Below are 19,916 nucleotides of genomic sequence, written 5' to 3'. Positions count from 1 at the left end.
AAGGACGCCGTTAAAATTGATTGTTGGTGGGGGCGGGGGAACACTAGTGATGGTGATGTCAAGGCGGCGATATGTTTTTGTGATGGAACTTATAAAGAGGGTAAAATCGTCATTCTTAATTAATATAATACACAATAAGATGTCTTTGCTTTGACAAACTCCAATAAATGACTAATTTGGTAATTGAAGGAATTCAAAGGAGTTAAAGTAGATTCCAATCTTTATCACATAATTAATCCAAAATAGAATGAAATCTGATCAACGGAATTAACATTTCCAATCTATATAGATTCAACTGAAATTGGACGAACTAAACAATACTTAAAGGGGTGTTCAGGTTACAGAATGGAATTTGGTGGAAATGGAATTCATCAAATGAATTTGACTCTAAAGGAATTGTAATGAAATTTGATGGAATTTAAACACACACTTGGTTTGCAGGAATTGGAATAGAATCTCACAAAAGAATTAGAATTTGCATGTGTTGGGGGATGGGGGTGGAGGTGGCGGTTGGGATAAGCACAATAGCAGCATGGTGTTGTCGGGGTGGGGATGGGCAGTTGTTACGACGATAGTAGTGAGGGTGATGGTAGGTGCATGGCGGCTGTGACGACGCCACTTTCAACCCGATTCACCACCTACGTGCCCTTTACCCCCAGTCATTCCAAATAGAGCTTTTGTACATTTTCGTTAATCTATGAACAACTCACCAGAAAGCAACTAATTGTCTTCCTGTTTCGCTGGATGTAAGAGTAAGAGATAGGATCTTTCCGAAAACCTTATGAACCATAGGTGCCACTTCAAAAATTCTTGGCCTAACCAATTATTTTATGCAATAATAAGGTGGTGGTAGGTGAGTGGTGGGGGTGCAAGGCGATGGGGGGGGGTAGAGTGGTGGGATGGGATGGGGTGAGGTGGGATGGGGTAGATAGCAGTTGTGGCGGCAATAAAGGTTGGTTGTGCTGGGGAAGTGATAGTGGTGGTGTGGTGGCGACAGGGTAGTGGAATGTAATATTAACAGGTTGTTTTGGCAATGGAAGTGGTGGTGGTTAGGATGTTGGTGGCGACTGGCGAGAGTGGTAGGGCGGCTGGGTGGTCCAAGTGGGGTGTAAGTGTTAGTTTAAATTGGATGTAAGGTTGTGTTGGGTACATGGGGAGGACGGGACAAGACTCACTGTCTCACATTTGGCACGACATGGGACAGGGACAAGGTGGGATAAAACGAGACAAAAAAAGCTTTTTCTTGTTCCACCAAAATAGGTGGAACAAGATGAGACAAGAATGAGAAAGAAATTAAAATATTGCTAATATACTCTCATTTGATATATAACCTTAATATGATTTTTGTTTTAGTGGTCACCACCGCTAGTCGTGGCTGCTGCCACCATTTGTAGCCGTCGTTGGCTACTTAGAAGAAGTCTTCCACTAAACAACCTCCTCCACAACCAAGTCGTCCACCGTCGAGCACCGTCCATCGTCACCTCCACAACCACCGTCGACCACCAACCACCACTGTCCAACGCCACCACCACCACCACCATTGGCTACCTCCTCTTCTACCACAATAACCTCCTCATCTACCTCCACAACCACCATAGTCCATCGCCACCGCCACCACCTCCACCTCCACTACATCAGCCGCAACTACCTCCTCCATCATTATCAACTGCCACCACCACCACCACTATCCACCATCTTCATGTCTTCCACAACCACCGTCGTCCACCAACAACACTGCCTTTACCTCCATAACCACCGTCGGCCACCCGCCACCATCCCCCATCGCCATCTCCACTCCAACCATAACCACCACCATCATCGACTACTAGTGTGTGGAGATCTATACCCTCAAAAGGCTATAATGACAAGTAAATCATGCAAGTATACATGGCTTACAAGTATCATCCAAAACAAGTAATATTGGTAAGTAATACTGAATATCGTTCCACAGAGATTTAAAATGCAAAGAGAGTCACAAAAGTTAACTTTAAAATGAGATTTCAGAAAGGGGTTTTTGGAAGCAATAAAGCTTCAGAGAGTAAGCATATTTGAGAAAGTCGGTAACCAAATACTGAAATGTAACAATAATTAAAAGATAGTATGGATGCAAGATCAGGTTGGATTTCAACAACGAAGTGTAGTGAATATTGCTACATTAATAACTCTTTACAACACTACTGGATCGAACGGCCTTCCAAGGAAGTGCATATTAGACCATATGTTGGAAGTGCACTTAGTGATGTATCAATCCCGAACTAGTACAAATCTTGCCTTTTATTTCCATTTGGTTTTGCAACCTATAAGATTACTACGACTCTTTCTAGCCTCTATAACAACACTTAGTAAAAATATTTGCATTATCTTAATTTTACATCCAACTCATCTGAATGAAATAACATGTGCCAATTTGTCAAAGATTACTAGATGAAATATTGATACCACTTGTGAATAGTGAAATAAATTGCTATTAGTAAAGCAATCATCGACTAATCTTGGTTTAATCTTACACACTTCACTTACACCCACACTAAGATATATTTAGCTTAGCATGACTGAATGTAAGTGCTTAAAAATAAATGACTTATAAATGGAAATGATTGAATATAAATGACATAAAAGTAAATTCTGCAGCAAAAGTAAAGAGAAAGCTGGAAATGTTGTTTTAGCAACAGATAGTGACGAACAACACTTAAAAAGTACTTGCAAAATAATATTTAAAAATAGCAAGGACCCAAAGCTTAGATGAAGCTTTGTTCTTGATGATCTTGTAAAGCTCTATTGTTCCACTAGTTACTTACTAAACAAAAGATTACTCCTCATATATATACTAGCAAAGGGGAACAAAAGTACAAAAGGTTAATAACCATTGGTTATTAACCAATGGATAATACAAAAGATGCTTTTAATACAAAGATGCTTAAGTACAAAAGGTAAGGTATCTTTCATGACATCTTCTATCAAAATCATCTGCTAGCAGTACTAGAAGATACCCTCCGCCAAAATTTGACTTTTCAAAATATCTAACGAGATTGAGCCAACTGTGCCAATATCCAGTGTTGCAGCAATGTACACACCTGCTACAATGCATATGTCAGCATTTCATTCACCAAATACATAAAACAGTATCATTCCTGCATCCTAGCTCCATTGAATGTAAAACTATGAAATAAGACTCAATAAATGATTTGGAAATGTGTAAAATGAAGTTAAATAAAGTCATAATTAGGTGCTAAAGTGTATGCTTTTGCACACTTATCACACACCCACACTTAAAATGTTGTTTGTCCCCAAGCAACTAAAATGACAACTTAAAATGACTTAATACCAAAAATTTGAAAGAAAATTTGAAGAGTGAAAATGAAAATTCAACACTAATGAGATTGATAACAAAACAACACCATAGCCTAGCATAATTCTATGTGCAATCCAATCCTTCCACTTATTTCCATAGGCCAAGAGTCATAGTTCCTTTTGTTAGACATTTACCAATTACTAAAAATTAGAATCATTAGGGATTTTATTGGTTTTCTTCTTTTCAGGCTCGGTGCATTCTTTCTTCAATTATTCAAGCATTTTTGTAATGCATAAACAGTGTATATGCTATGCATATTTAATCTTTTCTTCTTTGACTAGAACATTTTGTACTCTATGCAAAAAAAAGAGCTTTTAGCTATTGTCCTATGGACTTTTGCTGCATACTAGTACATATAGTACATACACTCCCTCCCTTACACTTGAATATGTCAATATCCTCATCGAGGATTCTTGAAAGGATAGGGTCATGGGTTCAAAGTGATAGTGTATAGGCTAATGTATAAGAAAGAATGTCCTAAGTCATATTCTAAAATAGCAAGGTGGGATGTCTGTTTGCTTCCCAGGTGGGTGTGCTTGGTTCTAGCCTTAAATGTTGAAATGGACTTTTAACAACAAAATTAATTGGGATATGGTTTGTTAACAAGCAACAATCTCATAAACTTCTAAAATAAAACGCAAAGCTTCTAGACTCAATGTATATAAAACTAAAAAATAAGAAAATAAAATACTATGGAGCTAAGGGTGAAAGAAATGGACCTGTCCTACTCATTGGGAGTAGGTGATGCTGCATCTTGAGAAATAAGCTCCTCTGCTTCTTTGATAAGCTCTGTTAGGTATGGCCCAATATTGGCATACTCTTCTGGATGTTCCATGGCTCATTCAGCCTCCATGATTCCATCTCTCTTCATCTGGTAGTGCCTTTATAGAGCTGTGAGTTTTCTCATTTGCAGCAAAGCCATATCTTGTTCTTTCAAACAGGCCAGCAACTTCTGTTAACTTTTCTCGACTTTGGCTTCAAGCTCCTTTTTCTGCTTTTTCATCATTGCCATCCAAATGGCATCTCTCTCCTCCAATCTCCTCAAGAGGGCCTCTTGGTTCTTCTCTATTTCCTTTATCAAATACATGAATGAATTAGTGACAAGGTTGGGTTGTGGTGCTAGTGAAGGTTCTGATCTTGGGAACTTCCTTGTTTTGGTGGAAGTGCCAGCAGTAGCAACATGGGTGGTTGCTGCAGTAGTCATAATCTATGTTGCTACAATGACAGTCTTCTTCATTGCCTTTTCTGCATTCTTCTTCATCCTTTTGATTGTTTGTACCTTAATAACAACCTTTCCTGTCATAAACTCATCAGTAAGCAAAATCTTACCTTTGCCCTTGTTAGCAATGCATGTATTAAGGATGGGTGCCAAAGATCTCCCTTGCTCTTCTCTACACAAGACTTGATACTTTTACAGATGATCTCCCCCATATTGAACCTTTTTCCAATCATGATGAAGTAAAGGATCACCATTCTTTCAAATGTCAAGGTAGTGTCATGGATGTTTGGCTGGAGATTATATCTAAGGAAATATAACCAAATGCTTACAATAGGAAGAAGGTCCTTATTGTTTAAGGTTCCAAAAACCTTATTCTTCCATGTTTTTCCAGGTTTTGCAAGTGTCAAAAGCACCTTCCTGGCATCCTTATCTGTGGCATTGGTCACCAACTGATTGTACTCACAAGGAGTGAGTGGAATGATACCAATAATATTGTCAATGATGGCAGAAACATAACATACATCAGTGCCCCTACCCTTACTGTAAGGCCCTTGGATGTGGTAACCTCTACATAGAATTCCCTTACAAGGGAGAAGTTGAATCCAGTAGATACAACACATAATATATTCCATCCAAGCTTGGTGATGGCTTCTTGTATGAATGGGAATTTAAACTTTCAGGTCTAAAGCCCTTATCAACCAAAGCTTCTTTAGAAGCCATATTACCAAAGTGGTCATATGATTCTCTACAACTAAAAGTCCCAAAGGAATAAAATAGAGAAAAACGCTAAGGAATACTACAAAACATACGCTCACTTAATTTTGTATATATTTTCTTCTTTAGTAAATAAAATAGACACTTTTATAATTTCAAATTCTCCCATAATACAAGAAGTCCTGTGTACCAAAAAGAAAAAATAATAATAAATAAAAAAGACAATTTAATAATTCCAAATCCTCCCATAATTTGTCTATTTTATTTACTAATTTTTTGAACTATTACTATATAGTAAAAAATTGTGGGCCCCTATTTCATGTGGGTCCTGTGACCCATCCTCCCCCAGGAACGACCCTAGTTTAATGATATATTTTTGGGAGATTTGGATTTTGTAGAAGGTTCGGAATTATAAGATTTTGGAATTTTAAATGATTTGGGATGTAATTGAATTTCATTCTTTTGTAAATCTTGATTGGTTTATATGATTTGGAATGAAATATAAACATCATGATCGCCCCTAATATGCTTTGCTTCAAGAAAATGGAGAATACGATATGTGGAGGTTGATAGAGAGATTTGAGTAGACTTGATGAAAGAGGCGAAGTAGAGATGCAATTGAAATCGTTGAAATCTATTGTATTTGGTTTTGAAATGACATCCATCTCCAGATGTTTTCTAAATCTGTTGGCCGTAAGATTTCAAATCGAAACACTTTTTCAAACCAAATGCATGATTGGAATGAAATTCAATTTCAAATCTTTCTAAATCCTCCCAAATCATGCAAACCAAACGGGTCTTTAGAATGTTTTCTAGAGATTTGAATTTTGTGGAATGATTTGGAATTGGAAGGAATTATAATCTTTTGTGTGTTTGGTTTGTAGGATTTGGAATGAAATTGAATTCCTTTTTTTGTAAATATTTTATAAAAATAATTAACTTACTTTTTATTAATTGATTATTACAAAACGAATGTTTTTAACATATTTTAAAACATTATTACAAACAAATCCAGTGAAATACAAACCACCCCATGGGAATTATAATCTAATGCTTGTGGGATTTCATTAAGATCCTGAGATTTCAATTTCAAACTTTATTTTAGACCAAACGTGATATTAAAATGAAACTCAAATCCAAATTTGACAAACCAAATGGTTGGGCCAGGTCTAGTCATGCCCAAGCAGGGTTCCGAGCACTCGTTAAATTGAATTTCGCAAGTAATTTTTTTTATAAAAGGTGAACCGGCTAAAACTTTTGAGGTGCTCCGGGATATTAGAAAATATAAGGAACATTAATCAAAAAAGCCAAAAAATTTCCTTTAAATTAACATAAAAACCAAAAAAGTCTCTCGAATTCAACAAAAAAGCCAAAAAATTCATTGAAATCACCTGAAAAACTAAAAAAAATACTCGAAAAGGTGGAATTTGGCTAATAACACACAAAACGACTTTACGGACATCTGATTTACTTTAAAGGTTACACCTACTCGGAAAAAATCTTAGGTCCCCTACGGCAATCGTTAAAAGAGTTATTATTATAACTAATTATTATGAAGTGGGTTTTGATGAGAATGAAAGTTATTGTGAGAAGGATACGAACAGATCTCCGTCCTTGGATCAATTCTAATTGAAGATCAACCATAATGAGATGAACCAGATCAATTCCCATGAGAGTGGATGAGTTAAGATTAAAAATGATCAATGATCCAGATTCATTTTTACTTTAACTCTTATTCTCACTCGATTATTGGTATTATTATTACTAAAAGGGTACTCGCGCAATGTAGCGAAATACATCTGATTTTAATGTTTCATTTTATTCTGTTTTTGTCGATATAATACGTTTTTACGTGAGTTTGAGAAAACGATAATGTTATTATTTTTGAACAAAATATAAATTTGAAGACATCATTAAATTTTGAAAAATATACTGATATTAATATCAAATTAACTATTTAAAAGTTCTCGTTTTTGTGTAACTTCCTTAATTCAATTTTTATTATACTTTATTTAGGTTTAATAACAAAGTAATTTATTTTTTGTTTAATAATATAATTTTTTATAAAGATAATAATTGAATATTCTATTAGAATTTAATGGTTATCCTAATTCTATTTTAGATTTTTTATATTCAAATTGAAATGTTTATCATGTATTTGATTATATTTATCTGCAGTTAGTTACACGAATTGAAAAAAAAGAAAGCTTTAATAAGTTGTACTTACGTAAAAATTACTTGTAATCTTGATTTTTAGGTAATATGCATAATAAACAATATTTCATACATAAAAAAAATGAATAGTTTTTAAGAATTTTTATTAAATATTTTACAATATAATATAGATTATTATTATTATTATTAATTGTTTTTTTGCTTCCAATTAAGTATGACGTATCATCAACTTCTCCCAAATATCCAACGCAAGATGAAAATGGAGGAAAACTGCAACACTTCCTCCACCTTTTTTATATTATTATTATTATTATTATTTTATTAGAATAAAATGAAGTTCAGCATCAACAAATTCACAAGAATTAATGATAATTGGATTCTATTCAAGATGATCATGTGGTCTAATTGACATGAAAATGGCAGCATACTGCCGGAGCATACGGTTGCTGCCACCATCCTCCTCCCTCACACGATCACTCACCGGCCGCCTCATCCTCGCCACGTACCGCCTCCACCCCAACTGTATGTTCACCGCCGCCCAAGTCCGCCAATTCGACGAGTAATATCTCACCGTCCGCTTCAATCGCTCGTTTGCGAATTTGTATCGAAAATGATCCGTCACGTAACGAAGATGATTGGCGTCGAGCCCGAACGCTTCCGTCGACTCCACGCACGTAAATGTGGCAGAAGATGCCGGAAGCCGGTTTATAAACGGCCTTCGAAGGCACCACGATAGAAGCTCATCGCCTAAATAGCCACCGGGATCCAGTATACTCGTAGCGATTACTCCTTTACTTAGGTTCTGGGTACTTTTTACGCGACCTTGAACTATAAACACCATTCTTTGAATCGGATCGCCTTCTCGTATGATCTACGGTTCAAAAAACTCGAATTAGGAAAATCGACACAAAATTTAAGTGGAAAACTAAACTTTATGACTCCCATACAATGGAAGTTTCATAAAACCAAACCAAACCAAACCAAATCAAACGATACTAACATATTCCACCCAGAGGTGGGGCTTGGTGGTAACGTATAAATGTAGACCTAGCCTCGATTTGACAGAACAGAACAATTATTGCCATAAAGATTCCCGACTAATGAAAAGACGCTTGAAGGCCCGGTACCATGCCCGAAAAAGCCTGGCCGTTGTGCATCTCAAAATATAAATAACGGTTTTGTGTTGTCTTAGAATAAAACCACCATGCATAGCAAGTTTGATACCTTTTCATCCTTGGAGAAAACGAGCGGTTTGACGCGATCGCAGATGTTGTCGAGAATCAAATCATCTAAATTGTGGAACAACGGTACCTGAGGGACGTAAAATAGAGATAAACGACATCAAATTGGTGTCGGAAAAGTCTTGGATTATGTTGAAAACATATAATCATACCATTCGAATGAGTTCTAGGCAAAGAAAACGCTTGATATCGCGTCTGAGGCCTTCGGGTAAGTCTTTGATCATTTCCATCTCGTCTTCGCCTCCCATCAATGCCCAATTTTGGCGTTCATAGGTACGGACTCTTTGTCTGAGAAGCGATGGTAACTGTCTTCTCTTCATCCACCACTCCATATCGCGGCATCGTAGTTGCATTTTCCTCTTTTTAGCCATAACGGCATGCAAGAACACCTTCGATTACAAAGAAAAGAGTCATCAATCGTAGTCACAAAAGTTAGTCGTTTTACGCTCTTTTAAGCCTAACCACTACTAGACATTGAACTTGCGGTGACTAATAATTAGCGACAGACATATCCACCGGCGATCTGCAACGGATCGTCCACAACATTGTGTTTCACAATGTCTCGGTCAGTGGAGAATACACTCACCGAAACAAATTGGTAATGAACAAAATCATCGGGATTTTACCTGAATATTACCGATCAATAACGTGAAGAGCATCAATCCGCTTAGCACGACACAAATGCTAAACATCACTTCGACCCAGTGACTCGTGGGCTCGAGATCGTTCCCGAATGTACTGTAATCAAATTATCACGTATTATGTATATGCTTTCGATTGACATCCTAAAAAAGGACTGCAATAGATCTTGATTTTCGATTTACCTGAGGCTCATGAGCCCCCAAAAGATCGGATAAAGAATCTTGACCGTGAGCGAGTTGCTAGAGATCACGGGAAGCGCCCATCGGTAAATCCCGTAGTTAAACGGGCCATTTACATCTAAACACGCAGGCTTTCTAAACTCGGACGTGGTCGAGTTTCCAGCACAACGATCTCCAAACGTCCCTTCAGGCAACAAGAACTGGTAGCAAATCTCGTCCGCACATGACAAAGTCAAATTGCACGAGTTTTTCATATTACATCTTTTCCTTAGGCACACAACCACTCGTTGTATCGCCAAAACATACCAACATCCGCCCGCAACCTGTCCAAACAAATGACGGCGAGCACTCATAACTATTAGAAACAAGCGAAATGCATACACGAAACTCCACTCAACAAAATATGACCGGCTATTTAGCTAAATGACCAAGCTCGTTTTGCAAAATGACCCTTTGGCGTAGAATCTTGAAAATACACTTAACTAAATAGCCCTTCGTTGTTACAAGAATGAAACCGAAATAAGACAAATGGTACTGACATGAGACGCAATGAAGTAGGCGATGAGATTAAGTGCGAAACCCCACCAAATGGTCCCGAAGATGTAGCCAGTGACTTTGGCCATCCGTCTCATCAGCGAGATCGAGTGGTAGACTTTGGGTAGGAATTGGAACAGGAAAATGAGCAAGAGGGTCGTCATGATCTCCTTTATTCGCTCTTCACGGATCAACCGTGGCAGCACCAACCAAAACACAGCCTACAATTAACATTTACGGATTGTTTGTTGTTTGCTTAATGATATAGTACAAAATGGAATATAATTATTTGGTAATTATTTACAATAAAATTAGAATGCTGAATGGTTAAGAAAGTCTTAAGATACAAATTCATTCAAAGGATTTTTGTAAAATCATTAAAAGACAATTTTATTGTCAAACAGATTTACCACTTATTTATTTTGACACATTTTAATAATTATATAATCGTATTTAGTTATGATTTTCAACCTTTTTGACTTCAAGTCCGTTTTGGTAAAACTTAATTTTAGCTTACAGAGCATAAATCAACTACGTGGCAAAAAGTGATTGGGTAGACCATGTGCAGAAGTGCAGCTTTCCGTAACACATTTGACATTCCGTAGACTTTTCCGAAACTGTTACATTAACTTTTACTTAAAATACTACTATGAATTATTTATGTGTATTTGTTCTTAAATAAATATTCAATATATATATATATATATATGTATATATATATAAAAGAATGATTATATGTAAATTCTAATTATTCAATGAAATATAAAAATAGTTAAATCATATATAAAATAACATGTGATTTTACATTAACGATCAATAAAATATATACGTAATATTATTGTAAAATCACATGTGATTCGATCATTTTTTTATTATCTTAAATAAGTATTATATATATATATATACACACAGACGTATATATAATTTTAGATTCGTACAATTATTAATTAATTATTACTAAAAAAAGACGAAAAGTTAATTTTAGAGTAATTAGAGTTTAAGAAGTTTGCCTTTGTTGTGTAAATTATTGTGTGAAGGAATAATTGGTTAAATATGATTACCTGTGGGACCGGGAGTATAACAAATGCGTCGTACCAGAACCCTTTGAGTGAACGAACATAGTGAGATGAGATAGAGTGTGGGTCCCATACGAGCTTCCCACATCCAACCACAAGTGACTCACGAGACACGTAAGCCACCCGGAACTGCAACCACATGTGAAGAAGATGGACGGCGTCCACCAACGTCCGCATCACCGCCACCACCGCCGCCAGTGCACCGTCCATGTACAGACACGGGATCCCACCGCGGCCGATGGACAGCGCGTAGAAGAACAAAGGATCGACGGCCAACGCCACCCCACGAGCCAGAAGGAAGAATCTGTTCCATCTCTGCACACTTTTGCTCCGAGGATCGTACACACGGCTGAGGAACCCCGAAGACCGTCGTCTCCGGCCGTCGTTGGTGGAATGATTGTGGATGATTTTGGAGCCGGGACGGTCACGGATGGGGACGAGAGAAGATCCAGCGGAAGCTTCCCATTGGAGCTGTTGAAGGAGGTCTGGACAGCTGGTGGAGTGGAAACGAGGAACGCCTACTTGTGTGCAGGCGTAACATTCTGTTGAGTTGGAAATGGGGTTGTCGTCGACGTCGAGTTCGTCGGCGCTGTCGGAAGTGTTAGTCCGGCGACGGAATATTCGAAAGAATGATGAAGACATTGGTTAAAGGTAACCATGGAAGGTGAAGAATGGAATGGTTGGTGATGATAAGAGAAGAGAGAGATAGATATATGTATCTGGTGATAACTGATGACTTTGAAACAACAGCCGACTTATGATAAAGTTAGTGTTTCATGTAGGTGAAAAAAAATAAAGTTAAAAGTGAGAACCATAAGAAATCATCTGAATTCTTGATATTTTTAAATTTAAATTTATTTATAATTAAATTATATTTGATATGGGGATTGATCATATACATCTCATTTTAACGTATATCCAAGAGTAGAGATCTCTTCTTACTTTTATCACTTTAATTCTTCTTCTCACTGGAACCCAATGCTACATAAACAATCATATAAATTTCTTTTTTATCTAACTATATAATTTTTAACCGAAAATTTATTGAAACACTACGTTATGTGGGAAAATATCACATCAAAATTAATCGATGTCATATTTACTACTGAAAACTTGTTTATCAAATAAAATAGGAACATAATCGTAAAAATTGAATGTTTATGACATTATTTGAGAAATAAGAATTAATCGATACACTAATTGGGAAACTTGGTAAAATTTTGATATATTTTTGTCATTTTCTTTATATATAATCATATGGTTTCCATCTGGTTTTAATAAAACATTATACAAACCACAAGGGTGATGCCTGATTGGTTTGAGTTTGACTTCAAAGGTCAAAAGTATCAGAAGGTACCAGGTTCAAATCCAAAAAGGAATAAGAATCCCCTTGTAGCCGCGGACGTTCAAATGCGGTGACTCCAGACTATCTACAAAGCAAGTAGTCGTCCTGGTATTAATCGGCTCGTATAGTGGGTTGGATATCCAGATTAATTTAAAAAAAAAACATTGTAGAAAAATGTTCAGTTTCAAATTAAAGCATAACTGGACCGAAAAATAGATCAGACGTTTCAATTGTTATGAGTAGGTTTCAAATTGTTGTTTTTTTCATATCAATAAAAAGTTAATTTTTAAACACGGCCTTTTGTAATTGACGTTTTTGAAATTTTATCAAAATAAGGTTGTAGGTCACTCCCGATTGTTCTACGACATAAATATATCAAAGAAATGAATACATAAATTCTATTACGAAAAATACAAATTGCATTCATTCCTTTAAAACAGTACAAATTTGGACTGTTGCGGTGTGCATAAAGATAAGAATGAATTAATGAAACGTATTTTCTAACGACCGGTTCAACCATAAAAATATCTGTATGTGCCAGAACTTGAGACGTTACACCACAACACCTGGTATAAAAGAGTTGGGGAGATGTAGGTTTTGAGGCAGGGACGAATGAAGAAGAGCCGTATGCAAATAGTCGAAAGGGACCCTCGTTTTGTCCTTTTAATAAACAACTTGTTCTCTTGGTGAATCCCAAAAATGGGCACTCCATTGCGATATGAATTTTTCCGTCATTGATTTTCGGTTTTATGTCTGGATGATTAAATAAATATATAATATAATACATTACTGTTTCTTTTGTCGTTTATCAGCTCCGTTAAATTCCATTGTGTAATACTTACTGAACTCTATTTTTATTTTCCATTCTTCGTCATTCCACATCGTCTTTCCCGCATGAGTCCAACTTTTTACGTCTTTGTTGATACACGTACATGCATAATTGTTAATCTTATAAACGTGAAATCTTATTAAGCATTCTATTATAACAGTGGTTAACGTCTTGACATACCCGTTATGGTTTATTGTAGCATGCCTTCGTTTCAACAATCACCTACTCAAGTTATACCACTATGTATTTGGTTATGGATGATGTTAAGTAGGGGTGAGCATAGGTGGGTACTCGTCTTATTTGACAGGAACCGGAACCAGTTAGAGCGGTTCTTGAATTCTTGGAACCGCTTCCGGTTCCGGGTACCGCTTTCTAAAATATTAAAATTTTGTTATTTAGAAATAAAAAATAAAACATTGCCAAAACACTAAATAAATAAACAAGAATACAAATTATATGAAATAATGGTAACAAATATTGTTTAATGATTATAAATCATAATAGACTAATAGTAAAAGTTGAAAGTTTAACGATTACATACTATAATTGTAAATGTTCAAAGTTTAACGATTACATATTACAAATCCAATTAAACACACAATTTGAAAAAATACGAATCATTTTATCTCAAATTTTGAATCTCGTTTCAACTTCTTGCATACCCATTGCATCTTCAACCTCGTACGGTACTTGTGAATAATTGAATGTTAAAAAAACTACACAAACTTGTAAAAAACTGCACAAACTTGTAAAAAACTGCACATATTTTTAACAAAAAACTACACATATTTTTAACAAAAAATTACACATATTTTTAACAAAAAACTACACAAATTATATATAAAAAAAACTGCACATATTTTTAACATAAAACTACACAAATTACATAAAAAACTGCACAAATTATATAAAAAACTTCATAAATTATATAAAAACCGGGTACCCGCCGGTTCCGGATACCCCGTCCCGGCAGGTAACAGTTCAAAAAAATTGAGAACTGAAACCGAAACCATTCATATCGGTTCCGATTCTGGAATCGGCAGTTCCGAGACAGTTCTGGTTACATAAGTGGATATCCGGTTCCGCCGCTCACTCCTAATATTAGGGGGTCTCGTGATTGGCTAGAGCACATATTTAATTGGGGCAAAATGCATAAAATAGCAATCTACTTTCATAAATTTCTTTATTATAGCATTGTACTTTCAGTTTTTCTTATTACAGCAATGTACTTTCAAACTATTTTTTATTAGGACATTGTACCTTGAAAAATTTATCCATTATAGCATTGGGTAACCTTTTGGTTTAAATTTACCCATTATACTAGGTTTCCATGCCACCTCATTGTCCACGTAGGCTGTCCACATATACTATATTGATGTGACTTTCTTACTACATCATTATACTTTCAAAATTATTTTATTATAGCATCTACTAGTTTTTATTAAACACTGTATTTTTAATTTTAATATTTAGATATTTTACATGTTATTTAATAAATGTATTAAATGAATTAAAAAAGATTCTAAATTATTCATTAATATACCAATATCAACAAAACTAGTAGAACACAACTTATTTCGCTAACATTTTTAAAAAATATATGTTTTTTGAAAAAAGGAAAAATAAGAATTGTTTCTTTTTTACCAAATAAATGTATTAAATTAATTAGACTTTTTTGAATTATTTATTAATATAACAATATTAAAAAAATTGTAGATAACAATTTATTTCGTTAATATTTTAAAGATAACTTTAAAAGATATGTATTTATTTGAACAACATAAAATAGAAAAAGTTATTTTTTTTACAAACAAAATATATCTCGTCAATAATGTTTCATATTTATTTAATAAATATTTTACTCTAACAATATTTAATTTGAATGCAACTTAATAAGAAAAAGTAAAAAAAAAATTAAATGTTATTTTAGATCATAACAATGAACAATGAAAATCACTAATAATAATTTGAAATATGTTTTAATTTTAATTTTAGTTAAGTCATCAAAATGATGTGACATCCACATCACCTCATTAAAGCCACACAAGCAAAAAAATCAAAGGATTAACCGGTTTAAAAGGTAATAAGTTACCCATTGCTATTATGAGTAGATTTTTTAAAATACAATACCTTAATAAAAAATAATTTGAAAGTACATTGCTGTAATAAAGAAAAACAAAAGCAAAATACTATAATAATTTTTTTTATGAAAATAGGTTATTATTTCATGCATTTAATCCTATTTAATTGTAACTTTTGTTTCCAAAATTTACGATTTTTATTAAAAAAAAAAAACATTGTTAAGAGTAATTGTAGCAAAGTAGAGGGGCTGGAATTGATATATTGTTAAAAAGCAAAATCATAGACCACATGCCACCTCAATCGTACCCCAACAATCGTACGGAGGAGTTGTATCAAGCGGATGGCAACCGGGGTCCATTCTTTCTATACGTCTCTTTCTCTATCTCTCTCTAGATATAAAATAATAAAAATATTTATATGTCTGATTTGTAGGATTTGTAATGAAATTGAATTTTATTTTTTATAAATAATTTATAAAAATAATTAAATTATTATTTTTATTAATTGATTATTACAAAATAATGTTTTAAACATGAATTAAAATATTATTACATATAAATCCTATAAAATATCAACAACTCTTGTGGAAAATTCAAATTTTATGTTTGTAGGATTTTAATGAAATTATGGGATTTTAAATCTAAGAAAATCCTTCAAAGTTCAAATTAAACATGAGATTGAAATGAAATTTAATTTTAAATTCCACTAAAGTGCATATGTAATATATGTTTTGAAAGAAAAACATATTATGTATTAAAAGTAATAATTAATAGAGTAAACTACAAATTTGGTCCCTTTGGTTTATTGTTTGTAACACTTTTGGTCCCTATAATTTAAAAATTACAGTTTTGCCATTGTGGTATGAAAAAATGACCGGATTTTGTCCATGCCTCTGACGGTTGTTAGAAGAACGCATTAAGTCAGGGAGTATTTTAGTCTTTATAGATTTTTATCTCATTTTAATTTAACAAATAATCAGATATATATCAATCACATTATTACAGGGAAAAAAATGTAATTTCCTCATATATATATATACATATACATACACACATACACACACACACATATATATACATATTTGCAAATGCCAGGGAGCTCACCGGTCACCGTCTCCGCCTCCCCCACCCGTCTTCCACCTTTTTGCCTCCCTCCTCTACCTACACCTCCATCGAACTCTTCTCCCTCTCTCCTCTACCTCCACCTCCACCTTCATCAATTTCTTCTGCCTCCCTCCTCTACCTCCACCTCTATCGATCTCTTTTACCTCCATCTCCCACCAATCTTTTCTCTTCCTCTTTCCTCACGACCTATCTCCTATCTACCTCCCTCCTACACCGTATCTATATCTCTCATCCCTGATATCTTGTCTTATGACCTTAACATTTACCCTCTTTCACCTTTTATCCACCATCCACCATAAACCACTATAAATCGTCTTCCTCCAACCAACCACACTGACATCCTTCCCCTAACCAACCACACCATTTCCCAGCCCTAAATCTTGATTTCTTGGGTTTTAATTTTGTTTGAATTTTGATTTTGCTTTGGTTTTTGATTTTGATTATGGATTTGAGTTGTAGCTTTAGGTTTTGGATTTAAATTTAATTTTTATTTTAGATTTTGTTTCATATTTGGTTTGAATCCTGGTACATAAAACACGAGTTGATTTCGAAATTGTAGGATTTGGTTTCTCTCTCTTGATCGGAGAAGATGACTGGTGTCGGAGAAGATGACCGGTGCTAGTGAAGTTCACCATGAGATTGTGCATTTGTATATAAGTAAAGGGGGAAACTTGTCATTATCTAATAGGATGATTGTGTAAAGTTCTTTAATTTTTAACAGACAATAAAATGAAATCTAAAAAGACTAAAATAACCCTGACTTAACGGGTTCTTCTAATGACCTTTATAGGCAGAGACCACATCCAATCGCTTTTGCATACCACAATGATGAAACTATAATTTTTTAAATTGTAGGGACCAAAAGTCTTGCATACAATAAACCATAGGGACCAAATTTGTAGTTTACTCTAATTAATAATAGTTAAACCATAAAAATTAATAATTTTTATTTTTTAAACTTAATTACAGATTTGGTCCCTATGATTTATGTGGTTCTTACGAAATTAGTCTCTTGAGTAAAAAGAGAAAAATGACGAAAATGCCTTCAAGATTAATGGAGGAATTGGATGACCGCTAAAATGAGGGACAATTTCTATGAAGCGTAGGCCTCCCAAAAAGTAACGGAGGCGTGCAAAGGTTTCCTCAGGCTGAACGGAGATTGGCCCAGTTCGTACAAAACGATATAGCACAAGTCCTAATCTATAATAAATGAAGTTCAATGACCATTTCTATAAAAACCACCAAACCATAGGGACTAAATCCGCAATTAACTCTAGATTTAATTATTTTTGTTTTATAAAACATCCCCTTAGGTATGCTTTTTAGAATGATTTAAAAAATATTATTTGAAGAAGTAAAAATATTTTGTTGAAAATAAATAAACGTATCAACAAGAACCAGAATGCAGCGAGAGGCTCAACTGGGATTATAGTTACACAAAAATAAAGAGTGAATTACAGTGTTGATCTATTTGTTTTTACTACATTTTGGTTTTGCTTCTTAAAATTCATTAATTACACCATTTGGTACTTTTTTTCGTGTTTCAAAGTGGAAAATCGTTACCCGAGTTAACACACTCCATCTACATTAAATGTGTCTTTCACGTAAAAGGGAAGATTGGTCTTTTTTGCTATATTTGCTCTCTCCATCTCTTTCATCCTCAATCGATAAATAATCACCACCTATACGATTGACTACCATACACCACCACTTTTAACCACCGTTGATTACCACCAACCTCACCAGAACATAACATATGTAGATGAACATATACAAGAACAATAATACGACACATTATCTAAATGCAAAAAAGCCTAAATCAGATGAATTAAATGAACATATATAGATAGACTCAGAATCTAAATCTAAATAATAACCCTAAATCAGAAGCGATCGATCAAATGTTATAAAAATCCAAATAAAACCCCAAACAAATGAAACGTTTTCCATTATTAAACCCTAAAACACAACTGAAAACATCGTTTATTAGAATTACTGTTATTGAATACAAACGCAACTGAGTTCGTTCTACAAATGAAAACCTTGTGTTATGTGTTCCATAATCAAACCCTAAAACACAACTATAATTTTTTTTATTGGAATGATTGTTTATTGAATATAAGGACAACCAAAATCGTTCCATCATCAAAAACCCTAAAACGCAAAATTTGAGTTTCATTGGAGCAAATTGGGCTCATCGTTCCATCTTCATCGTCGATTGCAAGGGGTTGGGGTTCATTGTTTCGATCGAGAAGGGGATTGCAAGGTTCACTTTTGACCTCTTCTACTTTGAATTAATTTGTCCGAAGGGGAGGGGACCGGACTACAGGGGGACAATGAAGGGTGGTCATGGTGGGGGTGGTGCAGGACATCATTAGAGAAAAGGGCATTGTAGATTCTGTTAAAGACGAAGAAAAAAAGAAAGAAACAATCGAAATTACGATCCATAGTCTTTTCCCATTTTAAATACGATAATATTGTTTATATATAATATTGTTTATAGTTTACTAATATAATAAATGAAATTTAAGAACAAGCATTTAAAACTTTATATACCACAAGGACTAAATATGTAATTCCTCAAGACTTATTAACGACTATCCTTAACGGCGTTAGATGTAAAGACGAAAATAAAAGCAAAATGGAAACCAGGGGGACGAAAAGAACAGTTTTTAAACCATAAAGACGAAAATTATTAGAAACAACAAACCATCGTAGTTTACTCTTGGTTTTATAAAAAAATATAAATTAAACGCATGTGCAATTACAATCAGTAAATTCTTTTGTATTACGACCGGACGATTGATGCAGAGAAGTTACACCTCATACTCCCTACTCTCTGAATAGGTGTGTCTGTATGTGTGTGTGTGTGTGTATATATATATATATATATATATACTTGGGATCATGTGAGACCAGTCTGTTTTTGTGAGACCATATTTTTACACTTGAAACTTCACAGTAAAATGCTGTGAAGGTGACTTTTTTTAACCTTCATAGTGTTTTTGCTGTGAAGTTTCAAGTGTAAAAATGTGGTCTCACGGGTCTCACGAAAACAAGCTGGTCTCACGTGAACCCAACCCTATATATATATATATATATATATATATATATATATGAAAAATGAAAATAGGTGTGTAGTAATATGAAATAATGTTGGTATGGTTTAGATGGAATTCCATAGCCACAAAAAAAAGAGAAGGAAACAAACAAAACCAAATGATAAGAAAACAACAAAGGAATCCTTCAATGTCACCACCATTTTCAAGTGGCATGTTTCCTTCTTTCCAATCCCACCCCATATTTCCATTTCAATTATCATTCTTCTTTTTAACATATTACAATCCATTCAACATTATTTATATATATATATATATATATATATATATATATATATATATATA

General features: G+C 34.4%; 1 protein-coding gene across 1 annotated transcript; it reads right to left on the bottom strand.

The window, feature by feature from the left end:
- Window positions 1–7,742: 7,742 nt before the first annotated feature.
- On the bottom strand, window positions 7,743–11,821 carry LOC112500843 (cyclic nucleotide-gated ion channel 2-like). The gene is made up of 7 exons (XM_025104438.1): window positions 11,118–11,821; window positions 10,062–10,277; window positions 9,526–9,845; window positions 9,328–9,439; window positions 8,854–9,090; window positions 8,685–8,771; window positions 7,743–8,331 (listed from the first exon to the last, which is right to left on the bottom strand). The coding sequence occupies exons 1-7, from the start codon at window positions 11,772–11,774 to the stop codon at window positions 7,840–7,842; spliced, it is 2,121 nt and encodes a 706-aa protein (XP_024960206.1). The 5' UTR covers window positions 11,775–11,821; the 3' UTR covers window positions 7,743–7,839.
- Between the last annotated feature and the right edge of the window lie 8,095 nt (window positions 11,822–19,916).

Source organism: Cynara cardunculus, assembly GCF_001531365.2.
Source record: "Cynara cardunculus var. scolymus isolate 2C chromosome LG 17, CcrdV1, whole genome shotgun sequence".
Lineage (NCBI taxonomy): Eukaryota > Viridiplantae > Streptophyta > Magnoliopsida > Asterales > Asteraceae > Cynara > Cynara cardunculus.
This window is presented reverse-complemented; position numbering and strand designations above follow the sequence as displayed.